Raw genomic sequence first — 21,115 nt, 5'->3', positions numbered from 1 at the left:
GGTGGGGTAGGAGCCGGGCTGGGGACCCCTATAGCTGTGGAGGCGGGGCAGGGTTGGGACCTCTATAGGGGAGGGGCGGGGTTGGCTGGAGACGCCTATCGATGCAAGGGTTGGGTAGGGCTGGGTCCTACAAGGCTGGGGGGGGTAGCTCTTCCCCCCCCCCCGCGTTAACGCCTTCCCTGCCGGCTCATCGCCGCTCCCAGCAGAGCTCCTCTGCTGGAGACTCCCTGCATGGAATGACTGGCCGGAGCCGCCTGCGGGCGGCGAGACCTTGGCTGGGACTAGGGTTAGGGCTGAAGGGGCTCCGGGATTCCCGACTGGATCAGGCTCTTCCTCTCCGGCAGGGGGACCCAGGAGTCCCGGCGCCCAGGTCTCTGCTCACGCCGGATCGATGCAGCCCCTGGGTCCCAGGCCTGGCTCCGATGGCATGGGCACGACTCAGGGCGGGAGATGCGGGGTACGTGCTGTGCAGTCCCGATAGGGGTCGGGGTCGGGCTGGGGACCCCTGCAGGTGCGGGGAGGGGCAGTGGCCTGAAGAGACCCAGGGCCCCTCCTCCCGCCGCGACCGGGATGGATTTGATCCTCCTGCATTAGACCTCTTGCAGCTGCAGCTGCAACCTAGGAGTCCCGGCTCCCGGCACCCCGCTGACCCACTGGCTCTGGGTGTTGAGGAGGCGGACGCGGGGCTGGGTTAGGGTTGGCCCTGCTGCCCCCCCCCCCATGCGAAGCGGGATCCCGAGGCTTGGCCGGGCCGGAGGCGCCACCGTGCGGCCCAGCGCAGCGAAACAGGGGCACCCCTCCCCGCCCAGAATGAACCCAGGAGTCCTGCCCCAGGAGTGGGGTTGGGGCCTCTGTTCAGGGTGAGGGCCACAGCCTGGCCCAGGTGAGCCAGGAAGGGCAGAGAGGTGGGGGCCAGGACGCCTTGGTTCTATCCCCTGTCTGGGAGGGGAGTGGGCTGCGGTGGTTTAGTCTGGGATGAGGGGGGTGGGGGTGAGAGTCAGGACTCCTGGGTTCCCTCACTTTGCTTGGGGTGAGGATGGCTCATGGGGGAGGAGGGGAGGGAGGAAGTCCTCCTCTAGGGCAGCCATGGCTCTGGGGAATCTCTCACTCCCCAGCCCAGGATCAGGGCTCAGGCCTTGTCTGATACCCCCTCCTCAGCATGGCCTGGCTGCCCCCTCCCATGTCAGGCAGGTGCCCAATCAGCTCCCACACCCCGGGGCAGATGGAGAGGGGGTTGGGGAAGGTGGAGGGAGGCCAACTGTAGCTTGCCTCTGAGGTACCTGCCTGGTGCCAACAACAGAACCCAGGAGTCCTGGCCAGACCCCTCTGGCACTGCTCCCCCCTGCCAGGACAGGGGTCTCAGGGAGCCACAGCAGCCTCTGAGCACCAGGCTGCGGGGGAGGGGCACCTAACCTGAGCAGTTGGGGGGGCAGGAGGGGGGCGGGGAATGGGGATAGGATGCCTGGGTTTTGGGGATGGGAACCCAGATGCCTGGGTTCTTCCCTCCCAGCTAGGGGAGAAGAATGCGGTGTATTCAGCTCCATCCCCACCTTTTCCATGGACAGGACTCCGGTTCTGTGACAAGAGTTTTTATTAAAGTGTAAACCCCACACAGCCGGGGTGGGCATGGGTAAGGGAGTGGCTCCTGCCCCAGCTCGTGCCCCGGAGCACCAAGCTGCCCCCATCCCCAGCCCATCCCTGGGTAAGCCCCGTCCCATCAGCGCCAAGCATCCCCCCATGGGCAACTTGTGCCCAGGGTGGCAGCAGAGGGGGTTCAGGTGGAGCGGGGCAGGGTGGATGCTCATTCTGCCTTTGCTTTGGCACTTGGGAGCTTGGCCTGAATCCTGGAGGGGGGCAGAGACATGTCACATGCCGGGGCATTGCCCTGCCCCCCTGGGGCTCCCAACCCTGTTCCTGCCCCCTGGGAGTCCCTACCCTCATCCCTGCCCCCACTGGGGACTGCATTACACATGACCCCCCTCATTTCCCCCTGCCAGCTGGCAGGGCAGCCCCCATGCACTAGGGGTGCTGTTCTGGGGGGGAGGGCAGTGCTGGAAGCCCCCCCCCACGGCACTCACTTGGCTCGGAGGTGACTGAGCTGGTTCCTCACCAAGCCCACGTACTGGTCGATCTGTGCCTGCAGGAGATGGACTGGGGGTGAGGCAGGTGGGGAGCCCCTGGAGACCCCCTCCCTGCCTGAGATAGCAGGACACAGGGCTAGCAGCCTGTCTCCCCCAGGGACACTGGCATTCATCTGCCCTCTGCTTCAAGGCTTTCTCCCCACCCTGCACATGCACACATGTGCACACACTCACCTGGTGATGCCGGTAGAGCACAGGGAAGGTAAATGCACTTATCACACCTGGGGGAGAACAGGACAATCAGACTAAGCCATGCCCCCCCAAACCCTTGCCCTCCCTGCCTGGGCCACTCCCTACCCTGCCCTCACACAGCTCCCCCCCATTTGCACACAGCCCCAGCCAGACCATGCCACCCCCTCCCCCATGGTTCCCCTCATCCCTCTCCCACTGGGCCCAGATGCCCCCCTGCCCCTGCCTCCAGTGCCCTCTCACCCATGAGCAGCAGTGTCAGCCCATTGAACACGGCACCCACATAGGTGAGGATGTAGAACAGGAAGGCGAACTGAGGGGGCAAGATGGGGGGTCAGCACAGCTCCTCCTACCCTAACCCAGGGCCTGTGGTGGGGGTTATCCAGGGCCTGGTTGGGGGCAGGATCAGGCCCTGGCACAACAGCATGGGCAGGAAGGGATGGGGCTGATACCAGGGTCTGGCATGGATTCAGCCCCGGGGGTGGGATTGGGGCTGTCTCTGCCCATGGGGTGGGTGTGAGGCAGACCACTTGAGCAGGGTGTGGGGCCCAGGGCAAAGCAGCCTGTGCGGGTCCCCGCCCCCAGACACAAGGAAGCCGGTGGCAGATTTGGCAGCGAGGAGGGGGGTGGCAAGTGGCTGGACGTGAAGCCAGCAGCAGTGTGGAGTCACCACACCGTGCTGCCCCATCCAGCTCTGTTCCACCCCACAAAGCATCGGGATTCACACCCCCACCCCTGCCGGGACAGCCCTCGTGTGAGGTCACAGGGGGCAGCCTGGGGGTACGTCCTGAGGGCAGCTGACCCTCCCAGAGGTCACCGGGGGTTACTGGGGGTCAGGGGCGAGGGCACCTTGAGGGAGTCCACGAGGTCCTCGACAAGGAAGAGGTGGCGCAGGGTACGGGCACCAGCGGCCATGTGCTGCCCTATGCGCTCAGCCACATGCTTCAGCTGCTCTGGGGACAGCGACACATCTGTGTCCAGCAGGGGCCTGCAGCGGGGAAAGGGGGTCAGCAACAAATCAGATTCTACCTCTGCCCCCCACAGTGACCCCTGCTGGGGGAGCCTGGGGCTGGAGACCAGGGCAGGGGCAGAACTGGGGGTGAGTGGCTGGGGGTCCCCATGTAGTAGCTGGAAGGGGGTGGGGGCCCCCAGAGACTAGCTGATGGTGGTGGGGGGGCCCCCAGAGACTAGCTGATGGTGGTGGGGGTAGGGGTCCCTGGAGACTTGCTGGGAGGTGCTGGGGGTGAGGGGTCAGTGTCGGGGCCCCGATACTCACTGGAAGGGGTTGGGGCGGTGGCCAGGCCGCAGGGCGCCCAGCAGCATGTGGTAGAGCCGCAGTGAGAGGGTGATGCTGAGGGTGCCCAGCGCAGCCCAGGCGCACACAGCCACAGCGCTGAAGTGGGCCAAGCAGAGCAGCGCCAGCACCAGCCCAGTCAGCACCATCCCCGAGGCCCGCATGTCCCGCCACAGCACCAGCTCCAGCACTGGCAGGGGGAGGGGCAGGGTCAAGGCCAGGCACCCCCATGGCCTCTGGCCCCTGCTTGGCCCCCCATACTACCCCAGCACCAGGCTCATTCCCCACATCCCCCCCACCTCCCCTCAGTGCCCAACAGCCCCCCAAATGCCCCCATGGCTCCACTGCCAGGCTCAGCCCCGCCACATCCTCTCCACCCCCAGGCTGCCCTGCTCAGCCCCACCCACCAGCACAGGTATCTCCTCCAGAGTCCTTGCCCCACTCTAGGCAGGGCCCCAGCTCTGGGGCAGGTGCCTGGCAACTGGGCCTGGAAATGGCAGGGCTGGGCTGTGCACCAGTGCCCACCCAGCTTTCTCCTATTCTTTCTGCACACCCCGACCCAAGCCTGGCTGAGGGTGCTGTCCCTTTAAGGGTCCCAGGGGTCCCCACCTCCTGGGGTGGGGGGCAGCTAAGTTTAGCTGCGGGAGGGGGACAGCGCCTGCAGCTGTCAGCTCCCCTCCCCCACCCCTAATTGACAGGCCCAAGTGCCAGGCGGGGGAGGGGCAGGCACCTGGGGGGGTCCAGGGCCCTCCATGCTGATCCATGGCCCCTCATCCCCACCCCAACCCCCACCCCTACTCTTTGGCCCCCAGGCCCCTCTCCTTGGCCTGACCCACTCTAGGGGGGCCACAGCCCCCTCCCCCCACCTCCCCGCAGCCCTGTCATCCCAGCACCCCCCCCCCAACTTTAGGGCCACAAGCCCCACAGGCTAGACCCTGTCCCACCTTTGCCGCCCATTGCGATGCAGCCTGTAGTGCCCAGGCCAGCTCCTAGCACCCACTCCAGGCCCCTCAGCCCCTGGTACAGAGCCTGGCCTGGGGGCGGGAGGAGGGAGGGGCCCCCGGGCTATTTATAGCCAGCCAATCCTGGCCTTGCCTGCACCCCCTTGTGGGTAGGGGGGCACAGAGCCGCAGGGTGAGCCCTGAGGGGCCAGGCCAGGAGCCTAGAACCTGGGGTCTATCCTTCTGGACCCCCAACTGCCTCTGACCACCATCACTCACGTCCCCTTGCTTCCCCATCCCTTGGCTGGGATGAGAAGCCAGGCCTCTGGGATAGCCAGCAGTGGGACTCTCTCCCCTGGCAGTGCCCCAGGGTGTTGTTGGGGGTGCCCTGCAGCAGGAACAGGAGCAGCAGGAACCCAGGAGTTGGGGCCAACGCACACCCCTGGTTCTGCCCATCAGCCCCACCCAGCTCCTGTTGTGGCCCCAGCGCTCCCAGACAAAGTTGCATCTTGGGGCCAGGCATGGCCTCCAGCCACAGCATGGCAGGGGGGCAGGGAGTGCCTGTCCCCAGGGGGCCATGATGGCAGGATGAAGGGCCTCTTTGGGCATTGTGTCAGGGCTCCCTCCTCCCGTCCCTGCAGGCAGCCCTGCTGCTGGATCCCAGGGCGGGGGGGAGGGAAGCAGGGGCTGCCAGGCTGGGGGTATAATTAGCCCCCATGACCCAGCAGGGTGCTGCAAGTTTCCACACAGCAGTGCCTTGCATGCAGTCGATCACAGGCCTGATGCTGTGAACTTCCTTACAACAGTGCCCTGTGGGGGGTCCAATCAGGAACCTCAATGCTGTGAGCTTCCCCCAAATAATGCTTTGCCAGGATCCTATCAGAGGCCTTGATACTACGAACTTCCCCACTGCAGTATCATGTCTGCATCTGATCAGGGCCCCTAGGCTGGGAGCTTCCCCACAACAGTGCCCTGCCTCCCTAGCTGCAATGCCCCTGCCCTGCCCCAGCTGCTCCCTCCTCATTGGTGGCTCACCCATGTTGTAGGCTTCCATGGGGTTCCCTGACTGGTCCAGCTCCTCTAGGCGTTGCTCTGGAATTGGCTCCATCTCCAAAAATGCCTTCTCCTCCTGCGGGTCCTTGGCATCCCAGGGGCCCTGGAAGCCAGGGCCTTCAAGGGTGCACGAGGAGGACAGGGTGCCCTCAGCCCTGCAAGGGGTGCCCTCAGCAGGGTGGAGGGCTAAGGCGGGGGTGAGCTGGAGGTCCCCCGGGGCCACCTCAAGAGCTGTCTCTGCCAGGGACAGAGCAGGGTTAGCACCCTGGTGCTGCAAGCTTCCCCCTAACAGTGCCCTGCCTGGGACCCCAGCACTGCATGCTTTTCCCCAGCAATGCCCTGGCAGTTCCAAGCTTGGTCCCTCCCCCCCCCCCAGTGCTGTGACCTTCCCCAACAGTGCCCTGCCTGGGCCCCCAGTGCTGTGAGCTTCCTCCAACAGTGCCACCCCTAGGAACCCAGTGCTATGAGCTTCCCCCAACAGTGCCCTGTTCAGGGCTGGAGCCCCTGAGTCCCTACCTGAACCAGCTGCAGCCTCTGTGACCTTGGTGGCTCCAGGATCCACAGTAGCCTTTGTGGTGGGCACCAGCTGAGGCTGGGGGGGGGGGCTGTTACCCGGCTCCAGGGGTTCGGGGTCATTGGTGTAACGCAGGGGGGCATCCCAGGCCGAGAAGGGGTCCAGCCCCAGGCCCTGCCCACGCTCCCCCTCAGGTGACTGGCACAGACTAGGGATGTTCTCTAGGCTGTCACCCAGGGCTGGGCCTGGGGGCTCGGGCCGGGGGGGGGTGGGGCCTGGCCCTGCCCCTAGCCCCCCCCGTGGGCGCCGGGCCCCAGAGTCACGGCGGGTGCGGGCATCACGGGGTGGGCTGGCATCATGCCCAGGGGTGAAGGCAATGTAGGAAAAGGTCAGCTCCCGTGGCGTGGCCCAGCCCAGCGAGCCTGTATCCTCGTCCTCTGAGAACTCCCGTGCCGTCTGCAGCTCAGGGAAGTCTGACTCCGTGCCACCTGTGGAATGGGGGGGGATCATGGGGTGCCCGGGCATCAGGGGCCAGTGCCACTGTCTGGAACTGGGGCACACTCCCAAGGAGGGACCCTCCCCACCAAGGCACCTCCCTAACCCCACGAGCCTGCAAGCAGGGCACCCCTCACCCAGGGCCCTCCAAGCAGGGCACCCCCTGCTCTAGTGACACCCCTCAGCAAGGGCCCCCCCAACCAGAAACCCCCAAATGGGGACCCCCTGCCCAGGGCATCCCTCCAAGCAGGGACCTCCAAGCAGGGCCGCCCCTCCTCCAGCCCCCCCCCCCCCGCAAGTACAGCACCCAGGGATCCTTCCCTCCCACCCCAGTGATCCCCGCTTCACACAAGATACACATCCCCACCCCACAAGCAGGCTCTCACCATCAGTGGAGTCGGGGGTGGTGGAGGCAGTGGACGGTGACTCTTCTGCAAGAGATGGGGGTGGAGGGTCAGTGCCTTGCTGCCCCCTCTGCAACCAGCACCAATGACAGAGGACAGCGCCCCACCCTGAGCCCACCCCCTACGTGCCTCTGCTCCCCCTCCTCCAGCCCCTCAGGTTGGGGCAGGGGGCCTAATCAGGGCCGGATCAGGGCACACAGGCTGGTGCAGGCCCACCCCGGGCAGATGCCACCCCCCAGGCCTGCTATCAGGGGAGCCAGGACCTGGGCAGCGGAGACCTAGCTGGGACACATCCCCTCCCCCAATGGTGCCCGGTTCCGGGAAACAACACCGCCTGGGCACCAGAGCAGAGGCCTTAATGGAGGTGCTGGGCTGGTGCCAGGGCCCCATGGACCTGGTCTTGCTGCCCCCCCCCCCCCAATGAGCCATGGGGGAAGCAGCAATGGGCAATGGGGGCAGGGGGGCTATGGGCTGTGGGGTAGGGACAGTCCCCCCTTGCTATTACCCCCTGAAGGGGGAGGGGGGGCTGGCCCCAGGGCTGGCAGAGCAGGACCCCAGGCAGCCTCAGCCCTGGGCCCAGGAGTGTGGGAGCCCCTGGGAGGGCTCTGGGGGGGTCCAGCTGGTGGGGGGGTTGCATGAGTTTGCCAGGTCTCAGCCGCATTTCTCCCCCGGGTCAGGGCTGGCTCGGACGGGGGGAGGGAGGGGGGATGCCCAGCGTCTGAGGCCGATCCCCGCACCCCCCATCTCCACTCTCAAGGCGTTGCCACTTGGCCCAGGGGTGCCCAGTCTGGGCCCAGTTCTCGCTCCCATCCCCCTGGGCCCCGATCCTTGCCCTCCCCCGGGCTCCGATCCTTTTCCTTCCCTGGGGTCCAGATCCTTGTCTTCCCGGACCCGATCCTCTCCCTCCCCAGGCCCCGATCCTGGTCTCCCCGGACCCCGATCCTTTCCCTCCCCAGGCCCCGATCCCCCCACCAGGCACCTACTGCAGTGCGCGAAGCCCAGGACCTGACCCATGGCCCCGGCCCGGCAGCGCCCGGCATGGGGCTCGGCCCGCGCTGCCCCCCGGCGCTCATGGCCCCGGCACCATGCTGCCCCGCGGCCCCGATCCCGGCCCAGCCCGGCCCCGATCCGGGCGGGGGGGGCGGGGGGCTGCGGCGGAGCAGGCGGCTGCCAAGGGCGGGCGCAGACAAAGGCGGGGGGGGCCGGGGCCGGGCTGCAGCCGGCGGGAGGACGCAGGGATAGGGATGGAGGAGGCGTGTGCGGGGGGCCGGGCGGAGCGCGAGGAGGGGCGGGTGTAGGCAGGATTGGAGACAGGGAGGCGGCTCCAGGCTCGCAGGGGTTAAGGGCGGGGCAGGGGGGTGGTTCCTACGTGGGGGGGAGGGGGACATGTAGCCCCGAGCCACGCCCCCTGCCCCTCCGGCAGCCCCCAGCATCAGGTGCAGGGTTATCTCTATGGCAACAGGGCCGTGCCCCCCACCCCCGTGCAGGGAGAGCCTGGACCTCCCGGAGCGGGGTGAGGGGAGGGCGCACTTGTGGGGCGGCTCCTCCAGCCAGGTTTAGCTCCCCTGCCGCGGCTGCTGGCAGCTAGGTTCCCCCTCGAGTGGGGCCTGGACCTGCCTTAGCCAGGCCCCAGTGCCCCCACCCCGGATTGGGCCCAGGGTGAAGCAGGAGAGTGTGTGTTGGTGGGGGTGGGCAGGACCAGCGGTTGCTGACACCCCTGCTCCACTGCAGCTGCCTGGGGGGGGGCACGTGATGGCAGGGGCTGCTGGCATTTGGGACAGGGAATGGCCTTGGAGCCCCCACAGCCCCCTGGGTCCTGCTCTGGCACTGGGACCTCCCCCCCCCCCGAACTGCCCCAGAGACCCCCATCCCCCTTGGGCCCTCCTGCTCCAGCCCCGGTCTCCACTCAGCCTCCCTCAACCCCCTTATCTTCCCCCAGGACCTGACCACCCCCCTCTCTGCCTCCCGCCATGCAAGGAACAGGAGCCCCAGGTCCAGCCCCCCCACCTCTCAGCACTGCTGCCCTGCTTGGAGGGCAGAGTGGGTGTTGCTATGGCCAGGCACTGCTTTGCCCAGGCCCCCACGTGTGAGCTCTCTGCAATGGGGCATGTGGGAGGAAGGCAGGTCCAGTCACCCCAGGCTGAGGCAAGGGCAAGGCAAGGCTGAGAAAAAGCCCTGCCCGCACCCTCTAGGCATTAAGGCCGGATCCTGCCAGGAGGGGGAGGGGAGTGGGGTTGGGGGGACCCCTGTGCCAACCCGATGCTCGGGGAAGGAACAGGGGGCCTGGGTCCTACCCAGCAGCACCCGGCCTGGGTGAGAGGGGCCTGTGGGGGCTGTGGTTATTAGTGGGTGGGGGGGTGGGGTGGCAGTTGGTTCTGGAAGGGGACAGGAGGGATCATGTTGCAACAACTTACTGGCTCCCAAGAGTTGGAGAAGAGGCAGCCAAGGCACCCACCTGCCCAGCAGGGATGCCTCAAAGCTTGGAAGACTCCAGCAGTGTCTGCTTGAGATGACAGAAATGTGGGGGTTGGTTGGGGGCCACAGCAGGGGTCAGGCCTGCTCTGGGGGTCCAGGCCTCCGTCACAGCTGAGGGCAGTGAATTCCATGTGGCCTGGACCATGTACTAGGGGTGCTCATCAGGGTATTGTGGGGGCGCTGTTGCCCCTAGGGCCAGGGATGGTGGGGGCAGGTGGTGCCTGGCTGGGGGTGTAGGTGGCTCAGCCCAAGCTTCCACAGGCACCAGGCACATGCCAGGCTGGGGCACAGGGATGTCTCCTTCCCAGGGAGAGCAAGTGTGTGGGGCAGTGGTGCTAGCGTGGGGCTGAGCCAGGCTCCCTCTCCCCACATCCCAGGGTCTCAGGGACCAGGAGAAAGAGCTCTGGCTGCATCCAGGCCTGGCACCAGAGTATCCTGGGCATGGCTTACCTGTCTGCTCAGCCTGCTCTGGGGTGCACAAGGGGTGAGTGGTGTTTGGTGGGCAACTCCTGGGGTGAAGCCAGGGAGCAAATCTGACTCGGGCTCCAATCTCAAGGGTGTCCAGCCTAGAGCCACCAACCCAGCTGGGCTCCATGGAGAGTGGCTTCATGGCAGGTAGGCGCTGCCACCAGGGGGTGCAGGGGACCGCAGTGCTTAGTGGATGGTGGGGTGGGGGCCAGCACCCCCCAGAAGCCCCAGATTACAGCCTCTAGTGCCCCAGCCGGAGCTCCTGGAGGAGCCTCAGGGCGATGGGCAGGAGGCACCGCGGGCACCAGGCCAGGAGGCACGTCTTGTGCTGGGACCCGAGGGCAGGGGGGAGGGGAAGAGGGCCACTGGGGGCGAGCTCAGGTCCCCCTACAGAGCCAGGCTCTGGGGCACCCCACCTCCTTCAAACCTGCCACCCCGCCAGTGCCGGGATGGAGGATGTGACTTGAGGGGGGGGGGGGCAGGAGCCGGCCCCCCCCATGGTTGTGTCCTAGCTGGGGGGGTGGTTAGAGAAGTGGGGGCTGGAGCCAGGACGCCTGGGCTTTCTCCCGGCTCTGGGAGGAGAGAATGGGAGTCTACGGGGTTAAAGCGGGGAGGGGGCGGGGGCAGGTTAGGTTTTGGGGGCTTAGCGGGGAGCCCGGACGCCTGGTTTCCGCCCCAGCTCGGTCGCCGTTTCCCGGCTCCATTAGTGTCCACCAGCTCGCAGCTTTGCGGGGGGTCGCCCCCCCAGGAGCTGTTGCGGGCGGTACCGCCCTACCCCCACCCCTCGCGGGGCTCCGGGGCAGCTCGGCTTCCTCTTCGCCCGGGGCTTCCTCCTCCAGTTCCCCTTATCCAGCCCAGGCTGGGGCAGAACGCAGGCGTCCAGGCTCCCAACCCCCCGGTTCTAAACCTGCCTCCAAAGCTGGGGAGAGAGAACCCAGGAGTCTGGGCAGCCAGCCCCACCCTTGTTCTGCTCTAACCACTGGACCCTCCCACCCCCAGGGAAAGAACCCAGGAGGTCTGTGCCCGCCGCCGCTCCCCACTACCCTTCTCCGACCGCGGAACCCAGGTGTCCGGGTTGACCCCCACCCAATTGCCCTTTTAAGAGGGCGGTGGCGGCGCGCGGTGCATTGTGGGGGGCGGTCGAGGCGGCCCGCGGGCGCCGGAGCCGGACCCGGCGCATGGGGTGGCGTGGCCGGGACTGAGCTCCCCTCCGGCACCATGAGGTGGGTGCAGGGCGGCGCCCCCGCTATGGGTAGGACCCCCCCTTTGACGTCACGGCGATGACCTCACGCGCGGGGTCTTTGACATCACAATGCCACATCGCGCGCTCGTTGCCTCGCCCCAGCGCGGGGAAAGAACCTAGGAGTCCCGGCCTCCTGCACCCCCTCCTGGGTTTGGGGTGGTCTGGGTGGGTGGGGGCAACTGGTGCCTTCCTGCCCCGGGCCCGCGGGGGGTGACAGGATAGGAGTTGGGGCCATAGATCTCGCCCCCCCGCAGCCAGGCAGCCCCGCCCCTGGGAGCTCTAGCCCTGAAGGGTCCGAGATCCCTTCTGGGGGGAAGGGATGCCCCCACCCTGCCCTGCGCCCACCTCCGCCAGGGGAACTAGGTCCCCTGGAGGACCCCGCTGGGCTTCGGTGCCTCAGTTGCCCTTCCTGCCCCAGCCCTTGGGGGGGGGGGGGGGCGAGGTGCTCTGCCCTCCTCCCAGGTGACAGGTGAACCCTAGAGCAACCCCAATGCATAGGGAGATATTTTGCCCCCCCCCCCCCCCCCAAGAGCTGCGGGGAGATTCTTGCCTCCTTGGAAGGCGGGGGGCAGCAGGGGAGGCTCTGACCTGGTGCCTGCCCCCCTCTCCCCCCTCCATTGCATGGGACAATGGGATCAGACTTCCGGCCTGGCCCTGGCCCTTCCTGGTCTCCCTGCCAGGCTGCTGCCCCCGCCCCCCGTCAAAGGGGGGGCAATTAACCCCTTGGCTGCCCGAGCCATGGGCATTAAGGGGTCCCTGTGGCATGGAGCGGCTCTTCTGGGGTCCCCAGTGCCCCTTGCTCCAGACCCGCAACACCCTGCCCCCTCCACCGTTCTGCTGGTGTCTGTCATTACCTGCAGCCCCCTGATGCCCCTCACTCCCGACCCCCTGCTGGTACCCCACACTCTTGACCTGCAGCCCCCTGCCCCCCCACCCCCAGCTGGGCTGAGTTGGGGGGGGGTGGGCAGGGGCAGGAAGGTGCCAGGGAGGAAGTGAGTCAGGAGTAAGTGGGAGGGGAGCTGCCTGGGATGGGGGGGAGCCTTGACCCCTGGCTTGTCCTCCCCAGAAGCGGCTGCATTGTAGGGGGCTGGGATCCCCTTACAGGGGGGGTGGGGATGGGGGCATGTCTTGTCCTGGGGTGGGGTCTGACCTTCCCCTATGGCTGGCACCAGGCAAACCTGCCCCATCCTGCAAACCTGCCCTTATTAGGAAGCAGTCACTACTCCCCTCCTCCACTCCCCCCCAGGTGCTTCCTGCCTCTGCTCCTGCCCCGGGGTGGGAGGTGGGTAGCAGGGGGTGGCGAAGATCCCTAGCATGGAGGGTGGCAGGGGCGCACATCACCCCTCCCAACCAGGCAGGAGCAGGGTCCCCGAGACAATGGGGGAAGGGAACGAGGGGGGTACTCCGGGAACCCAGAAGTCCGGGCTGCCCCCCCTCTTCCCCTTCCCATTGGGCAAGAGCCTGAGGCAATCACCAGGTTGGCTAATGCTGCTGGAGATAAGGGGGAGGGGGGGACGACCTTCAACCTTTGCCCCTGGGGAGGGGCAGGAAGGGGGGGGGCTGCTCCAGGGGACACTGGAGGGATGTGGGGGAGGCTGGGCTGGGCTGGGCTGCGGGGTGGGCAGGGCCAGGCCTGTTTGGATTGTGGGAGTGGCCGGCATTTCCGCCTTGCTCTCTGGAGGGGGGGCGGGGGCAAGCGCCAGGGCTGGGAGCTATGTAGCACCTGGTGCCCCTCACTCCTGATCCGCAGCCCCATGCCCCTCATCCAGCCCTGCCAGTACCCCTCACTCCTAACCCATAGCCTCCATTCACCCTGGGCAGAGTCCGGGGGAGGGAGGGGGGGTGGCCTGGCCGGCAACTTGTCCCAGCCATGACTTGGTTCCTGTTTGGCCTCTGGGGAGGAAACAACCCCCCTGCCATAGCTGCTAGTGCCCTGTGGCCTGTAGGGGAGGGATACCAGGGTCCCAGGCTTCCCCCCAGACTGGAACTCGGGGGCAGGGGTCTCTCCCCCCAACCCAAAGCAGAAAGCCCACCCCTCTGCAGACCTCTGGGAGAGGGGCCTGTGTGGGGGAGCTAGTTGGGGGGGGGGGTCCTTCATGTGGGCAGCAGGGGTTTGCAGGGGCTGTCTGGGCAGCTGGGGTGGGGTGGTCCAGCTCCCAGCAAGCCCATATAAGGTTCAGCCCCAAGCTAGTGCAGCGGGGGAGGGACAGAACCCAGGCGCCTGGGTTCCATCATTTGCTGGAAGGGAAGTGGCCACCAGGATGCCTGGGTTCTGTCCTGTCTCTGGCAGAGCAGGTGGGGGGTGGAGCGGAACCAGGATGCCTGGGCTCTGTACCTGCCTCCTGCCTTCCCCCTCGGTGCCTCAGTTTCCCCATTTCACTGAGGGAGATGGGGTCCTTCTTGGGTTTGGGTGGGAGGGATCCTGGAGGGGGTCCCTTGGGTGGGTCATGCTCACCCTCCCGTCACCCCATCCAGCGAGACGGTGCTGTGCTCAGCCCGGGCCACGGTGATGATCTATGATGATACCAACAAGAAATGGGTCACGGCTGGGTCGGGGTCCAGCGCCTACAGCCACGTGCAGCTCCTGCACCGCCCTGCGGCTGGTGCCTTCCGTGTTGTGGCCCGCAAGATCCAGCCTGACCAGCAGGTAGGCAAGGAGGAGCAGGGGACCCAGGAGTCTGGGCCCTGCACTATTCAGCCTGGGTGATCAGGGGAGCAAGAGCAGACAGTATTGACCTCCAGCTGAGAACCCAGGCATCCTGGCCCTGCAGCCTAGGGCTTCTTGGGGGTGGGTGGGGCGGGGCTGGGCAAATGTGGACGGGGAGTCAAGGTCAGGGGCTTGCTGGGGGGAGCTGGGCTCAGGGGTGGGGAATGGAAACTTCTGAGCCATGGGGTGCATTCACTCTGGACCCTACTGATGTGGGAAAGGTGGCAGAGGCTGGGGAAAGGGAGCTGGTCTGGGAGGGGAGTTTCCCTTTAGTGCTGGGAACTGAGGTGTCTAGCTCCCCCCAGGTGGTGATGAACTGTGCGCTGGTCCGGGGGCTGCGCTACAACCAGGCAACTGCCAGCTTCCACCAGTGGCGTGATGCCCGCCAGGTTTGGGGGCTCAGCTTCTGCACTCGGGAGGATGCTGCTGCCTTTGCCACCGCCATGCAGGGCGCACTCGCTACCCTTGACACTGGTCAGCAGGGGGACCTGCACTCCTGGGTTCCTTTGGAGAGAAGGGAGGGGTGGAGTTTGGGGCTCCTTGAGGTGGAGAGCTGTGGGGGGGGGCAGCTCTGGGGTTCTTGAAGAGGGGGCTAGTCATTCCAGGGGGCAGTAACCCCCCCCCCACCCCAGAGGGGCCCCAGAGCCAGGACTCCTGGGTTCCCGGCTGGGGGCAAGTGGGGGGGTCAAGGATTGGCACTGGGCTGTTGCCCGTGGGAGGGCTAGTGGGAGGCTGGGGCAGAGTAAAGGGCAGTGGTGGGGGGTGGTGGTCCCAGCTGACACCCCCATGTCCCCAGGCTCCACACAGGCCTGGCTGGCCCCGAACGGCCCCAGCCCGGAGGAGATGGAGCCACAGAGAAGGTACCTGCCCCCCCACTGCTGCCCCTGCCCTCTGCTGGGGGGGACCCTGGGTCCAGGCACTGCCTTGGGGGATAGGGTGTTGGGGGTCTCTGCAAGGTCGGGGAGTTTGGGTCTGAGTCAGGGTCCTTGGGGAGGGGCTGGTTCCACTGCCCCCCCACACACCCATCTTTAGGGAGGGGCTGGGGGGGTCTGTGCCCCCCCCCACCCTGGTGACACCCCCACCCCTAGGCAGCAGATGGAGCCGCAGCAGCAGGTGGAGCCAGAGCGCCGGGGCCCAGGCACAGGTGGGTCTGGGTGTGGGGTGGGGGCTGTGTGGGGGAGCAGATGCCTCCCCCCCACACCCTGGGCCCCACCCTGATTCTCTGCCTTGCTCCCCACAGGAGCTCCACAACCCCCTTCAGGAGGACCCCTGCCTCCGCCTGGCCCTCCACCCCCACCAGGGCCACCCCCCCCACCTGGTCCTCCCCCTGCTACTGGGGGGGGGCCACCACCTGCACCCCCCCTGCCTGCAACCCAGGGCCCTGGTGCAGGGGGTGGGAGTGGGGGCACTGGTCTTGCAGCTGCCCTTGCAGGGGCCAAACTCAGGAAAGTTGGCAAGGTGAGGAGGGGGTAACACATGCGGTGGGGGGGTGGAATTCACAGCAATGGGTATTTGCTCTGGAATCTACTGATGGAAGGATTTGGTGGGAGGGGGAACAGGCACTTCAAAGCAATGGGATCTGTTTCCTCAGGAACCTGCTGTCAAGGGAGTGGGGTGAGGGCTGTCTGGAGTCGGGGGGGGGGGGGGGAAGGGGAATTCAGGGCAATGTTTGTTTATGCTTGAACTTACTAATGGGGAAAATGGTGGTAGGGGCTGGAGGGGAGCTGGAGTGGAGGGGTAGAGAATGGGAACTGACCAGCAATGGGGATGTGCTTCCTGGAACCTACTGGTGAGGCAATGGAGTGGGGCTAGGCTGGTTGTGGGGGAGGAGGGAAGTTCATGGCACTGCTTGCCTGTTAACGCTGGGACCTAATGATGGCAGGTGTGAAGTAGCAGGGGGCAGATTTGGTATCGGGGCTGGGGGTGGAAACTTTATAGCAATAGAGGGTTTAATCTGAAACCTACTGCTGGGGGAATGAGGTGGCAGAGAGTGGGGAGGGGGAGCCAGGCCAGGAGGGGGAATGGGAACTTCATGGCAACTGCATGTTTGCTCTGGAACCTACTGGTAGAGGTGTGGGGGCAGGAGCTGGGTAGGCAAGTCTAAGGTGGGGCTCTGGCTACTGGCCAGGGGAACCCTGGCAGGGGCCCTGACACCTCTACTCTGTGCCAGCCCCAGGAGGATGGTGCTAGCCCAGGCGGGGGTGGGGGCAGTAGTGGCAGCCCCGGCTCAGCCCCCCGGAGCACGGGTGGCAGTGGTGGGGGGCTCATGGAGGAGATGAACGCCATGCTGGCCCGGCGGTAAGTAGTGGGGAGGGGGCTACAGACCCAGCACCCCAGGGCCTGTTCAGGCTGGGTGGTGGGGGGGAATCCCCCAGGCCATGGCTGACCCCTGCTTCCCCCAGGCGGAAGGCGACGCTGCAGGGTGACAAGCCCCTTCCAAAGAGAGATGAGGATGTTTCAAGTGTGAGTGTTGTCCCATTCCGGTTCTCCGCCCCGCTCCCACAATCCTGGGTGTGCTGACTTCCCTGGCTGGAGCCTGGCTGGGTCCATAGTCCCCTGGGATTGAGGTCTTCTTGAGGGGGCAACACCCTCTAGCTCTCCCGGCAACGGCAGAAGGGGGGCATGCTCCCCATCCCTGCCCAGGAGGTGAGGCATGGGTGACCCTGCCCTGCTTACCCTCTCCTGCTCTGTCTCCCTCCAGCAAGATGACTCTGAGGCCTCAGGGACTAGGACCCCCAGCCAGCAGCCCGGTGAGTGTTTCAGGGGTGGGGGTGGAGCCCGTCTGTGCTGGGGGCCCTGGTGGGTGTGAGGGGCAGCAGTGCTGTCTGGGGGGAGCTGCTGCTGACCCAAGCCACTTCCCCCCAATCTGGTTCCCATTGTGGGGGTCAGCTGTGCCCCCCCCAGCAGCCTGTCCTCACCTACATGTCTCTGCAGACCTGGTCCGGCGGCCGTGGGAGAAGAACAGCACCACGCTGCCCAGGTGGGGGTCTGGGGGAGCTGGGGCAGGGTGGTGAGGGGGCTGGAGCCTCTGGCCCCTGGGGCATGGGTTCCCTGAGAGCAGCCAGCCTCTTGTGCTGTCTCCTCCCTTCAGATCCCCAGTGGCTTCACTGGGACCTAGTGCCGGAGCTGCCTCTGTGTGAAGGCTGGGGGGGATTTGGGGGCAGTGGTGTGGCTGAGGGGATGGTCCCTGCTGCATGGGGAGGGAGGTCCCCTAAAGCTCCATACTGCTTATCATGACCCCCGACCCCCCCCCCCCCACAGGGCAAAATCAGCTGCTCCTGTGAGCAGCATGGAACCACCCAGCGCGGAGGACTCAGACCTGGAGCGAGTCAAACAGGTGGGGGGCGGGGGGGAGTACATGGGGTGGGGGAGGAGGGGACTGCCCTGGGGTGGGTGGGGCGGCACAGCCAAGGCCTCACTTTGTCCTTGCTCCCCAGGAGCTGCTGGAGGAGGTGCGGCGGGAGCTGCAAAAGGTGAAAGAGGAGATCATTGAGGGTGAGTGGTGGGGCAGATGCCTAGGGCTAGGGGATGGTTTGGGCCGAATCTTCGGGGGAAGGGTCAGGGGGCTGGTCTTGGGGTGGGATGGGAAAAGGCTGGGGAGCTGGGGTGGGGTGGGTAATGGTCTCAGGGGCCAGAGCATTGACCCAGGTATCTGAGCCCCAGGGAAGGGTGCGGGGGGGAGGAGTGAGGGGGGTACGGGGCTGGGTTCTGGCACTTGGGCCCCCCCATGGGGTCCTGCTGTGTGGCTGTGCTTGACCTGCTCCATCTCTCTCCCTACAGCATTCGTGCTGGAGCTGCGGAAGCGTGGAGGCCCCTAGGGTGCAGCCCCCTGCCCCCCACCCCGTGGTGCCTTACCCAGGCTCAGCACCCCCTGGGGGTTGTCCCAGGAGTGCCATGCCCTGGGGGTGGGGCCATGCCCCCTCCCTGCCGACAGGGCCACACCTCCCCACTCCTACCCCCTTTCCTGGTGCATTGGGTTTTTTGGGGTTCGGTTGTTTTATAGCTTTGGGGAGGCCTTTCCACCCCCCTGGCCTGGGGTGGGATTGAGAACCCCCCCCTTGCCTCACCCCTTGGTATCAGGTGGAGCTAATTCAGCCCCACCCCCCTAGCATGGAGGGTGGGGCCTGGGTCCCCCCTCTCCCCCGAGAGTTCAGCTTTGTTTCTCTCTTTTATACGGTTTTTGGGTTTTTGTTTTTTTTTTTTTTGTTTTTTGTTTTTTTACTGATTTCACGGGTTTTGGGCCTTGGCCTGAGTTCAATAAACCTGCCTTTTTGTATGGCACCTGCTGCCAGGATTCGTAGATGTTAGGGGCTGGAAGGGATGTCTGAGTTCTGGAAGTGGGTACAGATGCCAGGGCACCTGACCTGGGGCCCAACTGGCAGGGCATGGTGGGGGGTGTGCCAGGATGCCTGGGTCCAGGACAGTTGGGTTCTGGTTATTGGGGAGGGGGGGAGTAGATGACAGACTTGGGCACCAGGGCCTACCTGGGCCTCCCCAGCAGCATCTGAGGGCCCCTCAGTGATAGGGCTGGTTGGAGCTGCACACCCTGCCCCACCCCTCCCCAAGTCCCTGGGGGAAGAGTGAAGGCTATAGCTGGGAGGGAAGGGTCCTGGTCTCTCTCCACCCCTCAGCAGGCAGCACTGGGCCTAATGCCCAAGACACACCCATCCCTAAGCAGTGGTGATGTGCACCTGAGAGCGCTGGTGCACTCCCTGTCAGGCTGTGCTCCCTGTTTTAGGTGATGGGCAGGGGAGCAGGTGCTGGTGCCCCTCATGAGCGCTGGACAGGGAGCGGGGCTGCGTGATCAACCACCAGGGGCCTCCCCCACGGTCACTGACTGCTGTCAGGGAGGCACCAGTTACCTATGTCCCCAAGCACCTATCACATGCATATGTGCAAAATGGACTTCCTAGCTCATACACCTGCATCTACCTAGGCAGCTGCCTCAACTGAGCCTGGGTCCCTCACCCCAGCCCAGGCAGCAGAGGGTTGCAGCAGCTGGTTGCTGGGCCTCCTGGGTTCTCTTCCTGGCCCCTGAAGCACAGAGGGTTGGGAGGCAGGCTCCTGGAGGGGTACAGGAAAAGCCAGGACACCTGGATTTTTTTGCCTTGGCGTACCTGCTGCCCTCCCACCCCACCAGCTCTGCTGGTGCCCCTCCCTACTGACTCAAAACTGCCTGCCCCTCATATCCAGCTGGTACTCATCCCTCCCCTTTCCTCTGCCCCAATCACAGCTCTGCTCCTTCAGCAGCAGGTGGGTTTTAATGAGTGGCTTTTTCAGTCCAGTAGACTTGGAGGCTCCCCAGGAGCCAAGGTGGAAGGGGAGGGTCCCCCATTATAGTGCAGTGCCCTGCCCCAGGGGCGCCTTTGGCAGTGGCCATAGGGGGCCCTACTTGCGGGGAGCGCTGGCCAGTTCCAGCAGGGCACGGTCAGCCTGGCGCAACCGGGCATCAAGAGTCTCCAGGGCCAGGCCCTGCTCAGCCACCTGCTGCTGCAGGGCCTCCATGGCGGCACTCTGCTCGTCCTCGCGGCGCCGTGCGTTGCCTGCCTGCCGGGCATATTCCAGGTAGATGCACAGGCCACCCACACTGAACACGATGGCTTCGCCCAGCAGCTCCGCGCCCAGCTCTGCTGCCGCCTCCTCATTCAGTGGCTTCACGGCTGCGCCCCGGAAGCCCATGATGCGCATCTTGGTCCGCATCTCCACCCAGTGGTACACTGCCCGGGGGGGGGGGAAATGGTGGGTCAGGGGGGGCTGGTGTCCCTCACTTCTGACCTCCTGCAACCCCCTGCCCCCCCAGCCCTACTGGTACCCCTCACTCCTGACCCGCAACCCCCTGCCAATGCCCCTCGCTCCTGACTCGCAACCCCCTGCCAATGCCCCTCGCTCCTGACCCGCAACCCCCTACCCCCCCAGCCCTACTGGTGCCCCTCACTCCCGACCTGCAACCCCCTGCCAATGCCCCTGCCCCCCCAGCCCTACTGGTACCCCTCGCTCCCGACCCGCAACCCCCTGCCAATGCCTCTCGCTCCTGCCCCGCAACCCCCTGCCAATGCCCCTCGCTCCTGCCCCGCAACCCCCTGCCCCCCCAGCCCTACTGGTGCCCCTCACTCCCGACCTGCAACCCCCTGCCAATGCCCCTGCCCCCCCAGCCCTACTGGTACCCCTCGCTCCCGACCCGCAACCCCCTGCCAATGCCCCTCGCTCCTGCCCCGCAACCCCCTGCCAATGCCCCTCGCTCCTGCCCCGCAACCCCCTGCCCCCCCAGCCCTACTGGTGCCCCTCACTCCCGACCTGCAACCCCCTGCCAATGCCCCTGCCCCCCCAGCCCTACTGGTACCCCTCGCTCCCGACCCGCAACCCCCTGCCAATGCCCCTCGCTCCTGCCCCGCAACCCCCTGCCCCCCCAGCCCTACCGGTGCCTCTCACTCCTGACCCACAACCCCCTGCCAGTGCCCCTCACTCCTGCCCCACAACCCCCTGCCCCCCCAGCCCTACCAGTGCCTCTCACTCCCGACCCGCAACCCCCTGCCAGTGCCCCTCACTCCCGGCCCACAGCCCCCCGCCGTGCCGGTGCCCCTCACTCCCGGCCCGCAGGCCCTGCCACCCCGTGCCCCGCACTTCCGAGCCGCAGTCCCTGGCCCCCGGTTGCCCGCACAGGCGCTGCAGGCGGGGATGGGGGCGGAGCGGACGTTGCAACAACCACCCGGGGATCTCCGGCCCGGCCCCCCCGGGGTCAAAGGTCACTCCCCGCCCCCCGTGCTCTGTCAATGTCACCCCCACCTGTCGCCTCACCCCTATTGGCTCACGCCGCCCAAGGTCTCGCCCCCTCCCCATCTCATTGGTCTTCCGCCGCCACCGCAGCCCGCGCTCTTGCTCACCGCCCATTGGCTCGCGGGGCCCCCCACCCCGCCCCCACACTCCCATTGGCCCGGAGGCGGGCAGTCCCGCCTGGATTGGCCGCCCGGCGTCACTCACGTTGCGCGGGCGGCCCGCAGACGTAGGCTCGGAAGAAGGGGCTGGCGCGGGCGGCGGCCTTGATGCGCGCGGCCAGCGGCTTGCTAAGCTGCCGCATGCCCAGGGTCAGCAGCTTTGCGATGGGGAACGCGCCGGCCACCATCGTCCTGCGGCCCCGCGCCGCGCGCCTCTGACGTCAACTCGCCGCCTTTCGCCCCGCCCCTTCGGCGTTGC

General features: G+C 66.5%; 3 protein-coding genes across 6 annotated transcripts; 1 reads left to right on the top strand and 2 right to left on the bottom strand.

Annotated features, from left to right (window-relative positions):
* The first annotated feature begins 376 nt into the window (after window positions 1-376).
* VASP (vasodilator stimulated phosphoprotein) lies at window positions 377-18,205 on the top strand. 3 transcript variants are annotated; one of them, XM_059719184.1, is made up of 13 exons: window positions 377-457; window positions 13,693-13,864; window positions 14,230-14,398; window positions 14,721-14,784; window positions 15,013-15,068; window positions 15,165-15,382; window positions 16,095-16,222; window positions 16,327-16,387; window positions 16,626-16,674; window positions 16,814-16,904; window positions 17,186-17,261; window positions 17,362-17,419; window positions 17,705-18,205. In XM_059719184.1, exons 1-13 carry the CDS (start codon window positions 423-425, stop codon window positions 17,740-17,742), a joined length of 1,215 nt encoding a protein of 404 aa, XP_059575167.1. In that variant the 5' UTR covers window positions 377-422; the 3' UTR covers window positions 17,743-18,205. The 3 variants fall into 3 exon arrangements, with proteins under 3 accessions (XP_059575167.1, XP_059575168.1, XP_059575169.1); XM_059719185.1 differs by having other exon boundaries at window positions 388-457; window positions 16,859-16,904; XM_059719186.1 differs by lacking the exon at window positions 377-457 and adding an exon at window positions 11,086-11,197.
* Window positions 1,574-10,934, bottom strand: RTN2 (reticulon 2). 2 transcript variants are annotated; one of them, XM_059719181.1, is made up of 11 exons: window positions 9,957-10,934; window positions 9,487-9,531; window positions 7,014-7,058; window positions 6,135-6,620; window positions 5,601-5,855; window positions 3,607-3,814; window positions 3,180-3,318; window positions 2,574-2,643; window positions 2,316-2,362; window positions 2,079-2,137; window positions 1,574-1,844 (listed from the first exon to the last, which is right to left on the bottom strand). In XM_059719181.1, the coding sequence occupies exons 1-11, from the start codon at window positions 10,114-10,116 to the stop codon at window positions 1,802-1,804; spliced, it is 1,557 nt and encodes a 518-aa protein (XP_059575164.1). In that variant the 5' UTR covers window positions 10,117-10,934; the 3' UTR covers window positions 1,574-1,801. The 2 variants fall into 2 exon arrangements, with proteins under 2 accessions (XP_059575164.1, XP_059575165.1); XM_059719182.1 differs by lacking the exons at window positions 9,487-9,531; window positions 9,957-10,934 and adding an exon at window positions 8,015-8,267.
* A 961-nt stretch (window positions 18,206-19,166) lies between the features above and the next one.
* Window positions 19,167-21,052, bottom strand: OPA3 (outer mitochondrial membrane lipid metabolism regulator OPA3). The gene is made up of 2 exons (XM_006265787.4): window positions 20,903-21,052; window positions 19,167-19,641 (listed from the first exon to the last, which is right to left on the bottom strand). The coding sequence occupies exons 1-2, from the start codon at window positions 21,042-21,044 to the stop codon at window positions 19,313-19,315; spliced, it is 471 nt and encodes a 156-aa protein (XP_006265849.1). The 5' UTR covers window positions 21,045-21,052; the 3' UTR covers window positions 19,167-19,312.
* Window positions 21,053-21,115: the final 63 nt, after the last annotated feature.

This window comes from Alligator mississippiensis, chromosome 15, assembly GCF_030867095.1.
Source record: "Alligator mississippiensis isolate rAllMis1 chromosome 15, rAllMis1, whole genome shotgun sequence".
NCBI lineage: Eukaryota > Metazoa > Chordata > Crocodylia > Alligatoridae > Alligator > Alligator mississippiensis.
Note: the sequence above shows the minus strand (reverse complement) of the source record. Positions and strands in the feature narration are given on the sequence as shown.

Bases quoted from the DNA above. Each gene is read 5' to 3' on its own strand.
- VASP (XM_059719184.1), top strand. From the start codon at position 423: ATGGCATGGGCACGACTCAGGGCGGGAGATGCGGG. The intron at 15,069-15,164 runs GTGGGTCTGGGT...TGCTCCCCACAG, and splicing joins GCGCCGGGGCCCAGGCACAG to GAGCTCCACAACCCCCTTCA. The intron at 17,420-17,704 runs GTGAGTGGTGGG...CTCTCCCTACAG, and splicing joins GAAAGAGGAGATCATTGAGG to CATTCGTGCTGGAGCTGCGG.
- RTN2 (XM_059719181.1), bottom strand. From the start codon at position 10,116: ATGAAGCCACTCTCCATGGAGCCCAGCTGGGTTGGTGGCTCTAGGCTG. The intron at 5,856-6,134 runs GTAGGGACTCAG...TGTCCCTGGCAG, and splicing joins AGAGGCTGCAGCTGGTTCAG to AGACAGCTCTTGAGGTGGCC. The intron at 3,815-5,600 runs GTGAGCCACCAA...TCCCCCTGCCAG, and splicing joins CATGGAAGCCTACAACATGG to TGCTGGAGCTGGTGCTGTGG.
- OPA3 (XM_006265787.4), bottom strand. From the start codon at position 21,044: ATGGTGGCCGGCGCGTTCCCCATCGCAAAGCTGCTGACCCTGGGCATG. The intron at 19,642-20,902 runs GTGAGTGACGCC...CCCCCCGGGCAG, and splicing joins CTGCGGGCCGCCCGCGCAAC to TGTACCACTGGGTGGAGATG.